This window comes from Curcuma longa, chromosome 9 (assembly GCF_044706935.1).
Source record: "Curcuma longa cultivar G26 ecotype Majalengka, Jawa Barat chromosome 9, ITB_CL_G26_1.1, whole genome shotgun sequence".
Classification (NCBI taxonomy): Eukaryota; Viridiplantae; Streptophyta; class Magnoliopsida; order Zingiberales; family Zingiberaceae; genus Curcuma; species Curcuma longa.
The window spans coordinates 7,920,825-7,933,072 of NC_133869.1; the positions used below are offsets into that span (position 1 = coordinate 7,920,825).

Consider the following 12,248-nt stretch of genomic DNA (forward strand, 5'->3'; position numbering starts at 1 on the left):
TATTAATATTAAAATATAGTTAAAATAAAACGATTTTTATATTATTTTAAAACTCTACCGATCAAAAATTTTAGAACTTAAAAAATATATATAAATAAATATTATTAAATTAATGGAGGATAAAAATGATATTTTTATACCGGTGGTGATGTATTTAATCAGATGTAAGATGATCTAGAAATTAGAGTCGACGTGAGTTTTAACTTAATGTAATAAATTTGATATCCGAATGCTTTAACATATTTAGTTGATAATGTCTCTTTTTTAGAGATAATATTTTATCTCATACATTGATATTTATATATCTTTTTTTTTTGCATGCAATATAAATACAGGATGACTAATAGTCATTACTAAAAAAAATAAAAGGTAGAAATTTAGACATTGAAAATTAAAATATTTTGTTAGATCGATAAATGATAAAAATTGAAGTGCTTTTACAAATTTAACGACATCTTTAAAAAACAACAAAAGGATATCAATATTTGTTTCTTTAATTTCTTTATAATATACTGATATTCAATTTTAAAATAGTTCAAATTATAAATAAGTAAAATAATAATAATACTAATTAAAATCAATAAATAAATAATAGTCAATCAATTTGACTCAACTATCATGACAAAATGAAAGAAAAATCCTAATGATCAATTGTAGCTTTTCAACTTATCTTTTTATAGATGATCGTGGGATCAACAGTGTAGGATTGTTGGGATAACGAATTCCATCTTTTATTAAAAAAAAAAAAGAAAAATAGGAGTTTTATTCTTTTTTTCGATGATCTCACTTAGCTCTGATGATAAGAAAATATAAAACAAGGATTGTTCTTGTCAGAGAGAAAGAAAAATTAGAATTGTTTGTCAGTTGGAAAATAATAAAAGAAAAAGAAGATGGAGGGATGCTACTCTTGAGATTGAGAAGAGGAAGAAGAAAAAAGAAATAAAAAAAGAAAAATAATTAAATTATATTTAGAATAAAAAAAGGAGAAGAAGTCGATACAGAGGCTTGTGCGTGAGGTCTTTGGAATAAGATTGTCTACTGGAAGAGAATAAAAAATAATAATAAATTTTTTAAAAATTCCAAATCGATTGAATTTGATTTGATCATATCAAAATTACGTCCAAATCAATCTTTATTTAGATCAACATATTCTTTATCTCCGTACCTATTTGATAAATTTTATTTGATTTTTAATTCAGCATATTGCTTCTTATCTAATTCATTCATTTATTTATTTTATTAAAAAAATTAATACTTAATTAAATTTATATAGATCAATTAAAATAAATGGCTGAGCTATATTCTACCGTACATCCGTCTCTGATAAGATGCAGGCTTGAATAATTAATTCTCTTGTGAATTTTAATGAACCCTAATAAGATGCACATGCACATTTGATTTTGTAAAATCTTAAAAGTTATGGGAGATCATTTCAAACTCTATATTATTTTATTACATTTAGAATTAAATTGGAAGTTGAAGGTTAAGGAATTAAAATTGATTAAATCTAAGGATAGTTTTAATAGTTGTATTTGGAGTGATTGGTTATTGATTGTATCATTAAATACTTAGTTAACAACACGATCTAATAAGGTACTTATAAGTTTTTAAAGCATAACTGAATTAGTTATGATGAAGCAGAGTTGTAGAAGAGGACAAGAGTTCGAATTTCAACGAAGTCAAGATAATATTCTTCTCCGTTGTGGTTAACTGCAGCTTCTCAACTTCTCAATTTACCTGGAATGACTCACATAAAAAAATCTATTTTAAAAGCCACAAAAAAACATTAAAATATGCACGTGTGATCCACGTGGGAACTATTATGCAAACTGTATAACTCATAAACGGTCAAATTAAAACTGCTTTTAAGGTATAGTTGTTTTGATTTAATTTTAATTAAAATTTACAAAATAATTATATCTTAGTCTTGATTAAAATAATATAAAAACAGCAATTTTAAGATGAAGTATGAAGGCGTATTTTAGGTTATAGATAAAATATTATTTTAATTTTTTAAAAAAATAAAAATTCGTACTTTAAATAAAAAAATGCTGTTTTTTTTATTATTATTTTGTGATTGGCCTCCTCTGTTTTTGTTATGATCGCGGTTGGAGCACTGCTATCAGTTTCTTGGGGGACCCTTCCAAGTTCCATCCTCAATTATGACATTATTCACAGTCGAACAGTAGATTTAAGGATATGGAACATCCTTTTAATTAAAAATTAAAAAGGGACATTTTTTCTTTGATGATTCTGATAAAATGGGACACCCTTAGCTTTATATTTTAATCAAGAAACTTTCAATTGCATAATATCTTATGGCCTAGTGCGAAAGAAGAATGTAAATGTCTATTTGATTATTATCTCTTAAATCTGCAATTATTTGTTTTTAAATATGAGAGAAAGTACTAGCCATTCTATCTATATAAATATTGGAAATCTATTGATTATCAATCTTATTATCAATAGTACCAAATAATTAATAATGTTGAAAAATTATCATTATAGTTTGTAGATGGTAGGTGTTAAATAGTAATATAAAACTTTGAATATGCATCGATTCATTTATAACATAGAAATTTATTAAAGAAAACTATTGAAATTCACATAAAATGATAGTTCTATATAGAGGACAACAACAATATATATATAAGACAGTCTTATCCAGAATACTGCATTAGGAAGTCTAACTCCATTAATAAGATAAAGTAAATAAATTATTCTATAGATGAAGTAAAAATAAATTAATTAATTAGACATTCCAATTCAATTATGATTTTATTTAGATGAAAGAAGACTTTTAAGAGTTGACAATTGATGAGTTGAGATGTTGCTAAAAACTTACTCATTATATACTTTAGAATTATTATTTGACAAGAATAAAATTTAGTTGACTTGATTATTTTGAAACTAGCTTAGAATAATTAATAAAACATTCATATAATTGAGTCTAAAAATTATTTATGATGATCAAATAATAAAATCTCATCACATTTAATTTTGTGTGTGTGTGTGTATACACACACAAATTAAATAGTAAACATGAAAAATCTCATCAATTTTAGCCACTTTCAGCACAAGACGCATAACATATATAAAATAAAATAAATATTTAATGCATATATTGTGCCACTAAATGAATTATTTGTTATCATTTTTAGCAATTTTTGTGATAAAAACATAATACGTTTTTAATATAACCTTAATTTACAAACTTATCATGATAATAAAGTAATGTCATACATTTTTATTATTATGTTGCCTGTTATTTCCTTAATTTGCTAGGTATTTATTATATATAAAAATATTTCAGCATATTATTTAAAAAAAAAATTTAAACATAATTATGTTAATTTAGAACAGGAAGCCGGTGTTGGAAATTTGAATGGAAATAAAAAGAGGTAGAAGAATGAAGCTCCAGAATATAGTCGTCTCACATTGAAAGTTTCAAGACATAGTTGTTGATTTATATTGTGTCACAAGCATTAATGTTGTGAACAAATGCATAGGAAGAGACTCTCTCTCACGCGTGGGTGCGTAGGGAGGTGCAAATCTAGGGCCTGGATTGCACTACCCACAATGCGACTCATGTGCGAGTGCGACCTATGCACGTCGAATGCCGGACCAATCAGGATAAAATTTATCTAAGCCAGAAATGCAATTTAGTGATGCACGAACGTATGGATGCATGAATGTAATTTCAACGTATAGATGAGAAACTCTATATAAGACTCTAAGTCTTGAGCAAAAAGAGCAATATAAAAAAGTGCTAATCCACCTGCAACCCCATCTTTATTCCTGTCAAGTTTTCTATCGACTTGACAGATTCCCGTGACGCGTTCTGTACTATCTCAGTTTGGCCCTCGACGTCTCGCCAGTTGGCCACTTGGCAATCGACGACTCGGTCATTCAGTCGACTCAGCACCGATGATCAGAAAAAAAAATCAGCCCCTGCTAGCCAAGGGCGGAGCCACAGTCAAATCTACCCGTCAACGGCGTTAGAAAGGAAAAAAATCTGATTTACTATAGGAGAAAAGAGAAAATGAGTAGATTAGCCCGAGTGACAACATGTTCATGACCCACAGCTTGGGATCAGCTTGGGTAAATAGGCGGGGCTGGCTCCGCTATTGCTGCTGGCAGCTTGAAATTAATTATCAGTTTAAATTATCTCTACAAAATAAGTTGAATTGTCTAATAATTTTAATTAAGTAAAGAATTAATCTTTCCGATAGAGATTAATCACTACGGAGGAGGAGAAGAGCCAATAATGATATCGATGAAGCAAAAGAGAAAGAAAGAAAGAAGATCTAATTTTAAAATGTTTAATCGTCCTATTTTTTGATTACTGTAATCGATCTATCTAAAAGTTGAATATTTTGTTTTTCCTGTTTAAAAAAAAAGAAAAAAAAGGTTTGACATGCTACAGGATCTTATGCCATCATGCCTTATGTGTTTTCCAAAGTTGACTTTATTTTTCTAGGATGAACTCGATCAAGTTCCTCAATTTTTTAAGCTGATTGACTTTGTTTTCTGGAAGGAACAGATTCCTTATATTTTTAGCTGAATGGAAATTGAAAAGGATCAAATTCAGTAGTACAGTGAGAGAAAAATACGGTTTAATTTCTTTTGTCATATTGCAAAGTCAAAGATACCCGACAACCAGTAATCCAATAACTCGATCCAACTTCTTAGTGGGTGATTTAGCTCGATGTCGCCATGCTCCGGTACCATAATATTTGACTTTTGGAAGCATAAAATTAAATGGAAAAAAAAACATTAAATAATTTTTTTAAACAAAAGCAGAAGGCACGCCACGTGCTGCGATGTGACAGCCGGTGATAGATACCAAACAAGATTGTTTTCCAAAAGAATCTTTAAGCGCCCGTTGACCAACTGAAGCCTTAGATATCTTTCCAACAGAATCTTTTATTTCCCGGTGCAGATTTATCTATAAATCGTGGCAAATACGATTGATTGAACATTCTGAAAACTGAGGAAATAAATCATAAAAAAATGGTTAATGCACTTCCAGAATAAAACTAAATTGCAACAATACCAATTTCTATTGAATAATAATCGAACACAAGAAGATTATGTTATAATTTTCTATTGTTCACTTTTCAGAAATCATATTTATTAGGATCGGGTTTGTGTAGGGAATGGGGAGGGTTTACGGTTGACCTAATTTGGCCTAGTCGATTGACTTATTTGCCTGGTTTTGTGGGGTTGGACTTTGAATCGCTCTGTTTCGTTTATATGGAGATTTATCGCAGCGCGTCGAGTTGAATCTTTTTATCTGTTTGTCTGAGATCCTCGACCGGTGCAGGCGCTGATAGGAAGATCCGAGCTCAAGGAGAGTCGTCGACCTAATTGACTCTCCATTCCACTCTTCGATCGGTATCCTTCTTCCTTGTTTGTTTCTCTTGTATGTTCGATGGTCAAAGTTGGGAGCTTTACTTCCGTAGATTAAAATCGCCCTCTAACGCGGTTTGAGCGTGCTTCCTTTGGGGATTCACATGCTTCTTTATTCCGCGGTATTTCAAATCTTTTTTTTTTTCCTTTGGCGATAAAGAGGGTTCCTTTCAATTTTCAGAGTTTCTTGTTGCATTGGCTGTGGTTGACATCGGATCGGATTTTTTAGGGGGCATCATCGTGCGATGTCCCGCTCGAGCTCGCTGTTTTGTTATTCCAGTTTCGCTGTATGAGAAGAACGGGAGGAGCTGATTGGTGAAGAAAGGATTAGTACCATGGGCATCTTTTGCTCCAAGACGGCGGCGGTTGATAGATCGCCTAGTGAGATCACTCTCCAGAATGGCTTTGGAGGCCATTATCCAATTCTTTCTGAGCCTAATGCGAACGGGAAAGACATGTACAAGACCATGCCTGAAGAGATACGAAAAAAGTCGTTTAGTGAAGATCCCTACGTGCTTCCGGGAATGAGCGGCTATGAAATAATTGAATCCGCTGCTGCAGAGAAGATGGGGAGGGCTTCTTCACAGAAATTTAAACCCACCATGGAAAAGCCAACCACATCCGGCAAGTCAGGGAGCACTAAGGCAAGCCTTTTCTTAAACACTTGTACTCTACAAGGAGCTGCCTTTTTTTGGTTCTTATTGGCATACTCAGTCACTTCGTTTTTACTTACACTAAGAGCAGCCAAGTTGTATTTAGTCATCTCGACCCTCAAGATTAAATGCCAACAATGACCAAGCTTAGTCTGATTCTTTTGATTTTCCCAAAACACCATTGACTCATGGTATTCATCAATTCAAGAATAAGAACTAGAAATCACAAAAATGGGCCATCTTTCTAGAAAATCAAGACCCGAGGGAAATTATGTTATAGATGAGTGGTCAGATAGATAGGTCGCTGATAGGTTGCCTGCTTTGCTTGACTCAATCTCTGTTTCAAGGAGCAGTAAGGATGACATAAAGCCTATGTGTTCATTTGAATTGCTAAAGATACGGTTTAAGATGCTTATGCTATTTATAGAAGTATTTTTCAATTTTATTAACCTCCTCTCAATTATAGAATTTACATTCTATTTGAGGGCCTATGACTATCATTTCTTTAAGTATTTCTTTCAGATTCATGTTCCATGCTTCTGTCTACATCATTAAGTGAGAGAAAATTCTTTTTATACGTAACTTTTTGTTTATTGTGATTCAATACAAAGTGAAATTTAGCTGTCATACTGTTCAAACCCAAACTAAATTATGAAAGGTTTTTTTTTTTTTTGCATTTTTCCTAGGTTACTAAGTCTGGTCCTTTCTCACATGAGATATAGTTCTTCATGCAAAGTTGCACGAGAATATGCATTTGTAAATGGCCCAAATCATCTGCCTTTCACTCTTTCTTAATCTTTAGTTCATTGTTTTTTTTCTTTAATTCTGGTGCAATTTTACAGATTTAATATAAGTTCCTGTGTAACTTTCATCAGACTGCCACGAATTTTGGGCTTAATGCATCTTCTTGTAGTTTAATCAGGCATCTTATACATTCACTATTGAACATTTTACTACTTAGCAGCAATCTGTCTTCGATAGTAGGACCCATATTATTAGGCTACTCTTTATGATTCTTCCATAAAAACACCTGATTGTAACTTAATTAACTACAGGTCACCGAAATGAGTTCATTTTTTGGAAAGGCTGGTAGCATTGGATTAGGGAAGGCGGTGAATGTGTTGGACATTGTTGGTAGTAGCATGACTAGTTTTAACTCTGGCAGTGGATTTGGTTCAGGAGTGGCTACAAAAGGCAATAAGATATCTATTTTGGCATTTGAGGTTGCCAACACGATAGTGAAAGGTTCAAATCTCATGAAATCACTTTCGAAAAAAAACATAAACTATTTGATAGAAGTTGTGCTGACTTCAGAGGGAGTTCAACATTTAGTTTCTGAAAGCGTGGATGAATTACTGAGAATAGCTGCAGCTGACAAAAGGTTAACTGTAGAAACAAACTTTACTATGTCAACTCGGAAGCTATTTTCATTGTAAAACACAGATATATAGAGTGTGGCTATATTTGATTTCCATATTGCAGGAAAGAGTTGATGGTATTCTCTGGAGAAATTGTCCGATTTGGAAATCACTGCAAAGATTCTCAATGGCACAACTTAGAACGTCATTTTTCCAAGTAAAATTTCAATATCAATGTGTGTGCATATCTTGAGAGTAGTTTTATTAGTACAGGAAAATCTTATCTCTGCTTTCCTTTCAATTCCAAGATTGGAGTCTGATTTTACACCGCAGCAGCAGCTAAGAGAAATGGCGTCAGAGGGAATGGAATGTTTAATGATGTTGGTTCACCATACAGCTGTAAGTGATCTTAAATATTTGGGTTAAACAAGGCCATGCCTAAAATATTGGCAGAAATTAGTCAATCTTATTTCCTCAAGCAATGGTGAAAGTATCAGTCAATTATTTGACATACTTTCTTGTCTGAAAGTTGTTCATATTTTACATACATCGCATTTCTTCTTTTGCTGGCTAACAACAATGTTCGTCCGGGTATCAGGGGAATGTTTTGCTTGCTGACACTTTTATTGTATTAAATATCTTTTTATTCCTCTTTTTCTGACTGCTATTCATTCTCTCTGTTCTTCTGGGTATCAGTGCTTTTTAATAGTATGCTTAACATTGTATATCAGCACAATATGGTCAAGATGCTGACTAACAACAATGTCCCTGAATGACAATTTTGTTTCTTCATCCTTTATCTCTTTCAGAAAATTTCTTTTTATCTGCTTTCTAAAATATTCCTTAAAGAATGTTCGTGTTCCAATTTCTTGTTTGTTTATGTTTTTTTTTTTGTGTGTGTTCTCAGGAACTTTATCATGAGTTGCACGCATTGGATAAATATGAACAAGATTACAAGCGAAAATTGCAGGAGGAGAACTTGGTTCCTGCTCAAAGAGGTGTGTTGCAAGTACTTAGTATTCTGGGCCTCAATCCTTGTGCATATGCTTACATATGGAAATTATCTTCCGTTTTAGTTACTTTTTTTTTTTGCACATCTACAATCTTCTAATTGGAGGTACTCACAAATGTTTTTATCATCCATGGTCATGGTGTAAAATTGTGTTTCTAGTTTAACTCGGTAGAGCATCACTTGTATTATGTTCATCAGTGACCTATACCTATTGACTTGCAGGAAACAATCTTCAAATACTAAAACAAGAGCTAAAGAATCAACTAAAACATGTCAAAAGCTTAAAGAAGAAATCACTTTGGTCAAGGAATTTGGAAGAGGTAAACATATTATATTGATTTACATATTGCTAGCATAAAATTTAGTTAGGAATCATAATGTACAGACTCTTAAAACTTTGTAGGTAAGATTGATGGCATCAAAGGCTACCTCAGTTTCATTACATCACATTATATATGCTTCCATATGCATGCACGATTGCATATTGCTTTAATTTGAAATTGACTTATCAAAATCAAACTAGTTTATTAATTCAACTCAACTTAATATATATAGAATTAAACAAGATGAGAAGATAACTAATTTGTGTTTAGTTTATCAAATGGAAAAAATATTCAAGAAATTGAGAAGTGAAGGGATCCTTTGTCTAAAAGATGCTATACATGCAACAACAATTATTCAATGGTTTCTAAAAAAATCATGTTTTTACATTAGCTTAGCTATTATTTGCATTTGTTTAATCATTGTGTAAGTTTAAATTAGGTTTTACCCATTTTTTTAAAGTTCAGCAGTTAACAATGATTGAAATTGTACCTTAGGCATAAATTTTTTGTATTATTCCCTAGTAATGACTGCATATGCATCTTCATAGACATCCACATGATGCAGATGAAATATACAGTGACCCAACTGCAAATTGCAGCACATTGCTCGTACTTTGATATTTGTGGTTTCAGAAAGTGGTTTTTTTCTGAGCTATCAATCCTTTTCTAGGTTGTTGCGAAGCTTGTGGACATTTTCCATTTCCTGCATCTGGAAATTCATGATGCCTTTGGGACTGCTGGTATTGTTCCTCATGAGGATTGTGTTTGTTTGGATTTTCTAAGCTATAAATACTAGTATGTTTATGAGTTTCTATATTCAGTGATGGTAGTATTATCCACAGCTTACTGAGATTCAAATTCATGAAGACTAAATAATTAGATTCTTCCATTGAAACTCGACAAGTTATTCAATATGCTTCTAATGTTAATGCCTAAATTATCTCCTTGTTTTAACTGTAGATGGAGATAAAGAGGTGGTAGGATCCTTGAGCAGCCATCAAAGACTAGGGTCAGCTGGGCTTGCATTGCATTATGCTAATATCATTACTCAGATTGACACTCTTGTAACCTCCTTTCCTTTTCTATTATTGAGTTTTCTTCACAAGATTGTTGAAAGTGTTCTTTCTATGATTGTGTTATTTGACAAAGTTGATTTCCCGTTGACTCATAATTCAACAAATAAGTTTCTTCTATAGTTCATGGAATAGCTTTTATACACTTTTTTGGATCCAAAAGTTTCTAGATTGCTTATCTTTCATTTCCAATATTGCACTCCTGCACATGTAGTTGGCTTTGGCTTTTGTATTTTCGTTTAAATGCATAGTTAACTTTTATGTGCGTTTTGCACACAATTTTGTTTTCCTTCTATCTTGTTGAAATCAACTACTGCTGTCTACATTAGGTTTCACGACCTAGTTCGGTGCCACCAAGCACCAGGGATGCATTGTATCAAGGACTCCCACCCAGTATTAAGTCTGCATTGCGTTCCAAATTACAATCTTTCGAGTTTAAGGAAGAGGTATGGCTTCCTCCTTTGTCACAAAAGAACCGTTGTATTACAAATTCATCATCCATGCCATATTTTTGTATATATATTACATTGTTTTTTCTAACTTGCAGTTAACTGTTCAAAAGATCAAAGCTGAAATGGAGAAAACTCTACGGTGGCTTTTCCCGATGGCGAACAATACAATTCGGTAATTTTGACAGCATACTAACATATATTCACTATCACACATCTTGCTTTTTCATGCATGATCTTGTATCTGTTCAATGATACACTTCTCTACTTGCTGTTGCAACATAATTATCAGAGCACACCATGGATTTGGTTGGGTTGGCGAGTGGGCGAACGCAGGGTAAGCGAGAATCGATTGCATTCTTAAAATTAAGAAATGCACGGCACCGTGCCTATCTTAAAACTAGCAAATTGATATCAGTTCTTGCTTTCCCTTTCAGAATGGAAATGAATCAGAAGCTCACTGGTGTTGTTGAGTTGACCAAGATAGAGACACTCTATCATGCAGACAAGAGGAAAACAGAAGCACACATTCTTGATTTGATTGTGTGGCTTCACCACCTGATCACCCACAGTAGAGCTGGTAATGCAGGCATTCGGTCTCCGAGTAAATCTCCAATTCGTTCTCCAAGAAAGAAGAGATCACTTGTCTCCTCGTCGGTGAACAAAACCAACTCTCCATCTTCCAAACTCACCCTCGAAGAGCAAGAAATGCTGCAACGTGCCACCTCTAAGAGGCAAAATTGGGGGAGAAGCAAAAGCCAGGAGTTTGAAACTGGCACAGCCAGATTAAAGAAGGACGACAGGTTAAGCAAAAGCAGTAGCAAATGTCGTGGAAGGGAATCAATGGCAGACTCTTCTTGTTTCAGGCGGTTGCCTGCTGTCGATTTTGACATTGATAGGATCAAAGTTTTGGATTTAATTGACAGAGTGGATAACCTTACCAACCTGTAAAAACTGTAATGCATGGGCTCACCATATATGTTTCAGCAGCCATTTGGTGGGGAATTGCTACTCTGATATTGCTGTGAGCAATAATGGAGGTATTGCTCGTCCTTTATTTGTAAAGATAAAGAAGAAGCACCCAACGTTTCATGTACAGAAACAGATATTGTACTCTTTATTAGGCGATATGCATCAATCAGATACTACAAATGCAACCTGCAGATTTTCTCATTTGCAACATGAAGGCAAGGCATGTTTATGCAAGAATCAGATATGGACCACCGGAGCAGGCACCTTGAAAGTTGAATCATAATTGAGTAGTCCCACTGTGGGGGGCTTTCATACAGCTTTGCCTGCTTAAGGCTGCAGAGAAAAAACTGAGCAAAGCCCATGCTTGTCTGCTGAAGCTTTATTGCACATTACAATTATGTTCACTATTAATTAAACATCACTTCCTTCCTTTTCAGCTCATTTTAAGATCAAGTGAACAACCAAACTCAAGAAAGGCAATCCCTGCAAAGCTAAAGGTGCCGCATCAAATTAATGGTGGAAGAACTGGAAGAGACTTAACTGAAGATGATACATACACCCTGTAAAGCAAAGAACACATCACACGATTCTCAGAACGTGGAGGCGTTGATCACTGAAAAAAGGATCCTTCTGATTCTTTTTTGTGCTATTTTATTTAGCAGTCAATAAGACTTTAATTAATTTGCACCCAAGGTTGGAAAATTGCAGTTAATGCATGGTGTTATCAGTGTCTTTTAGGACTACAGAAGAAACGTATCAAACTTGGCCGACAACCTCATCAACGTTGTCTACTTTACTTTTTTTCCCCCTAAACATCTCTTGAGAAATTAAATAAATCGAATTCAGCATATTACTGCAGTTACTTTACGATAAAACTGGTGAATTATTGAATCAAAATCATATATGATCGAAGAATCGTAGATTATAAAGTGGTTTGATATTATATAATCCATTTGGAGTTTATGACTTTTATATATTGTATTTAATAGGATAAGA

General features: G+C 33.2%; 1 protein-coding gene across 2 annotated transcripts; it reads left to right on the forward strand.

Annotated features, from left to right (window-relative positions):
- The first annotated feature begins 5,275 nt into the window (after nt 1-5,275).
- Nucleotides 5,276-11,453, forward strand: LOC141834952 (protein PSK SIMULATOR 1-like). 2 transcript variants are annotated; one of them, XM_074722354.1, is made up of 13 exons: nt 5,276-5,397; nt 5,594-6,056; nt 7,121-7,446; nt 7,548-7,640; nt 7,732-7,822; nt 8,331-8,421; nt 8,658-8,755; nt 9,429-9,498; nt 9,719-9,822; nt 10,161-10,277; nt 10,379-10,455; nt 10,573-10,617; nt 10,718-11,453. In XM_074722354.1, exons 2-13 carry the CDS (start codon nt 5,748-5,750, stop codon nt 11,229-11,231), a joined length of 1,935 nt encoding a protein of 644 aa, XP_074578455.1. In that variant the 5' UTR covers nt 5,276-5,397; nt 5,594-5,747; the 3' UTR covers nt 11,232-11,453. The 2 variants fall into 2 exon arrangements, with proteins under 2 accessions (XP_074578455.1, XP_074578456.1); XM_074722355.1 differs by having other exon boundaries at nt 10,394-10,455.
- Nucleotides 11,454-12,248: the final 795 nt, after the last annotated feature.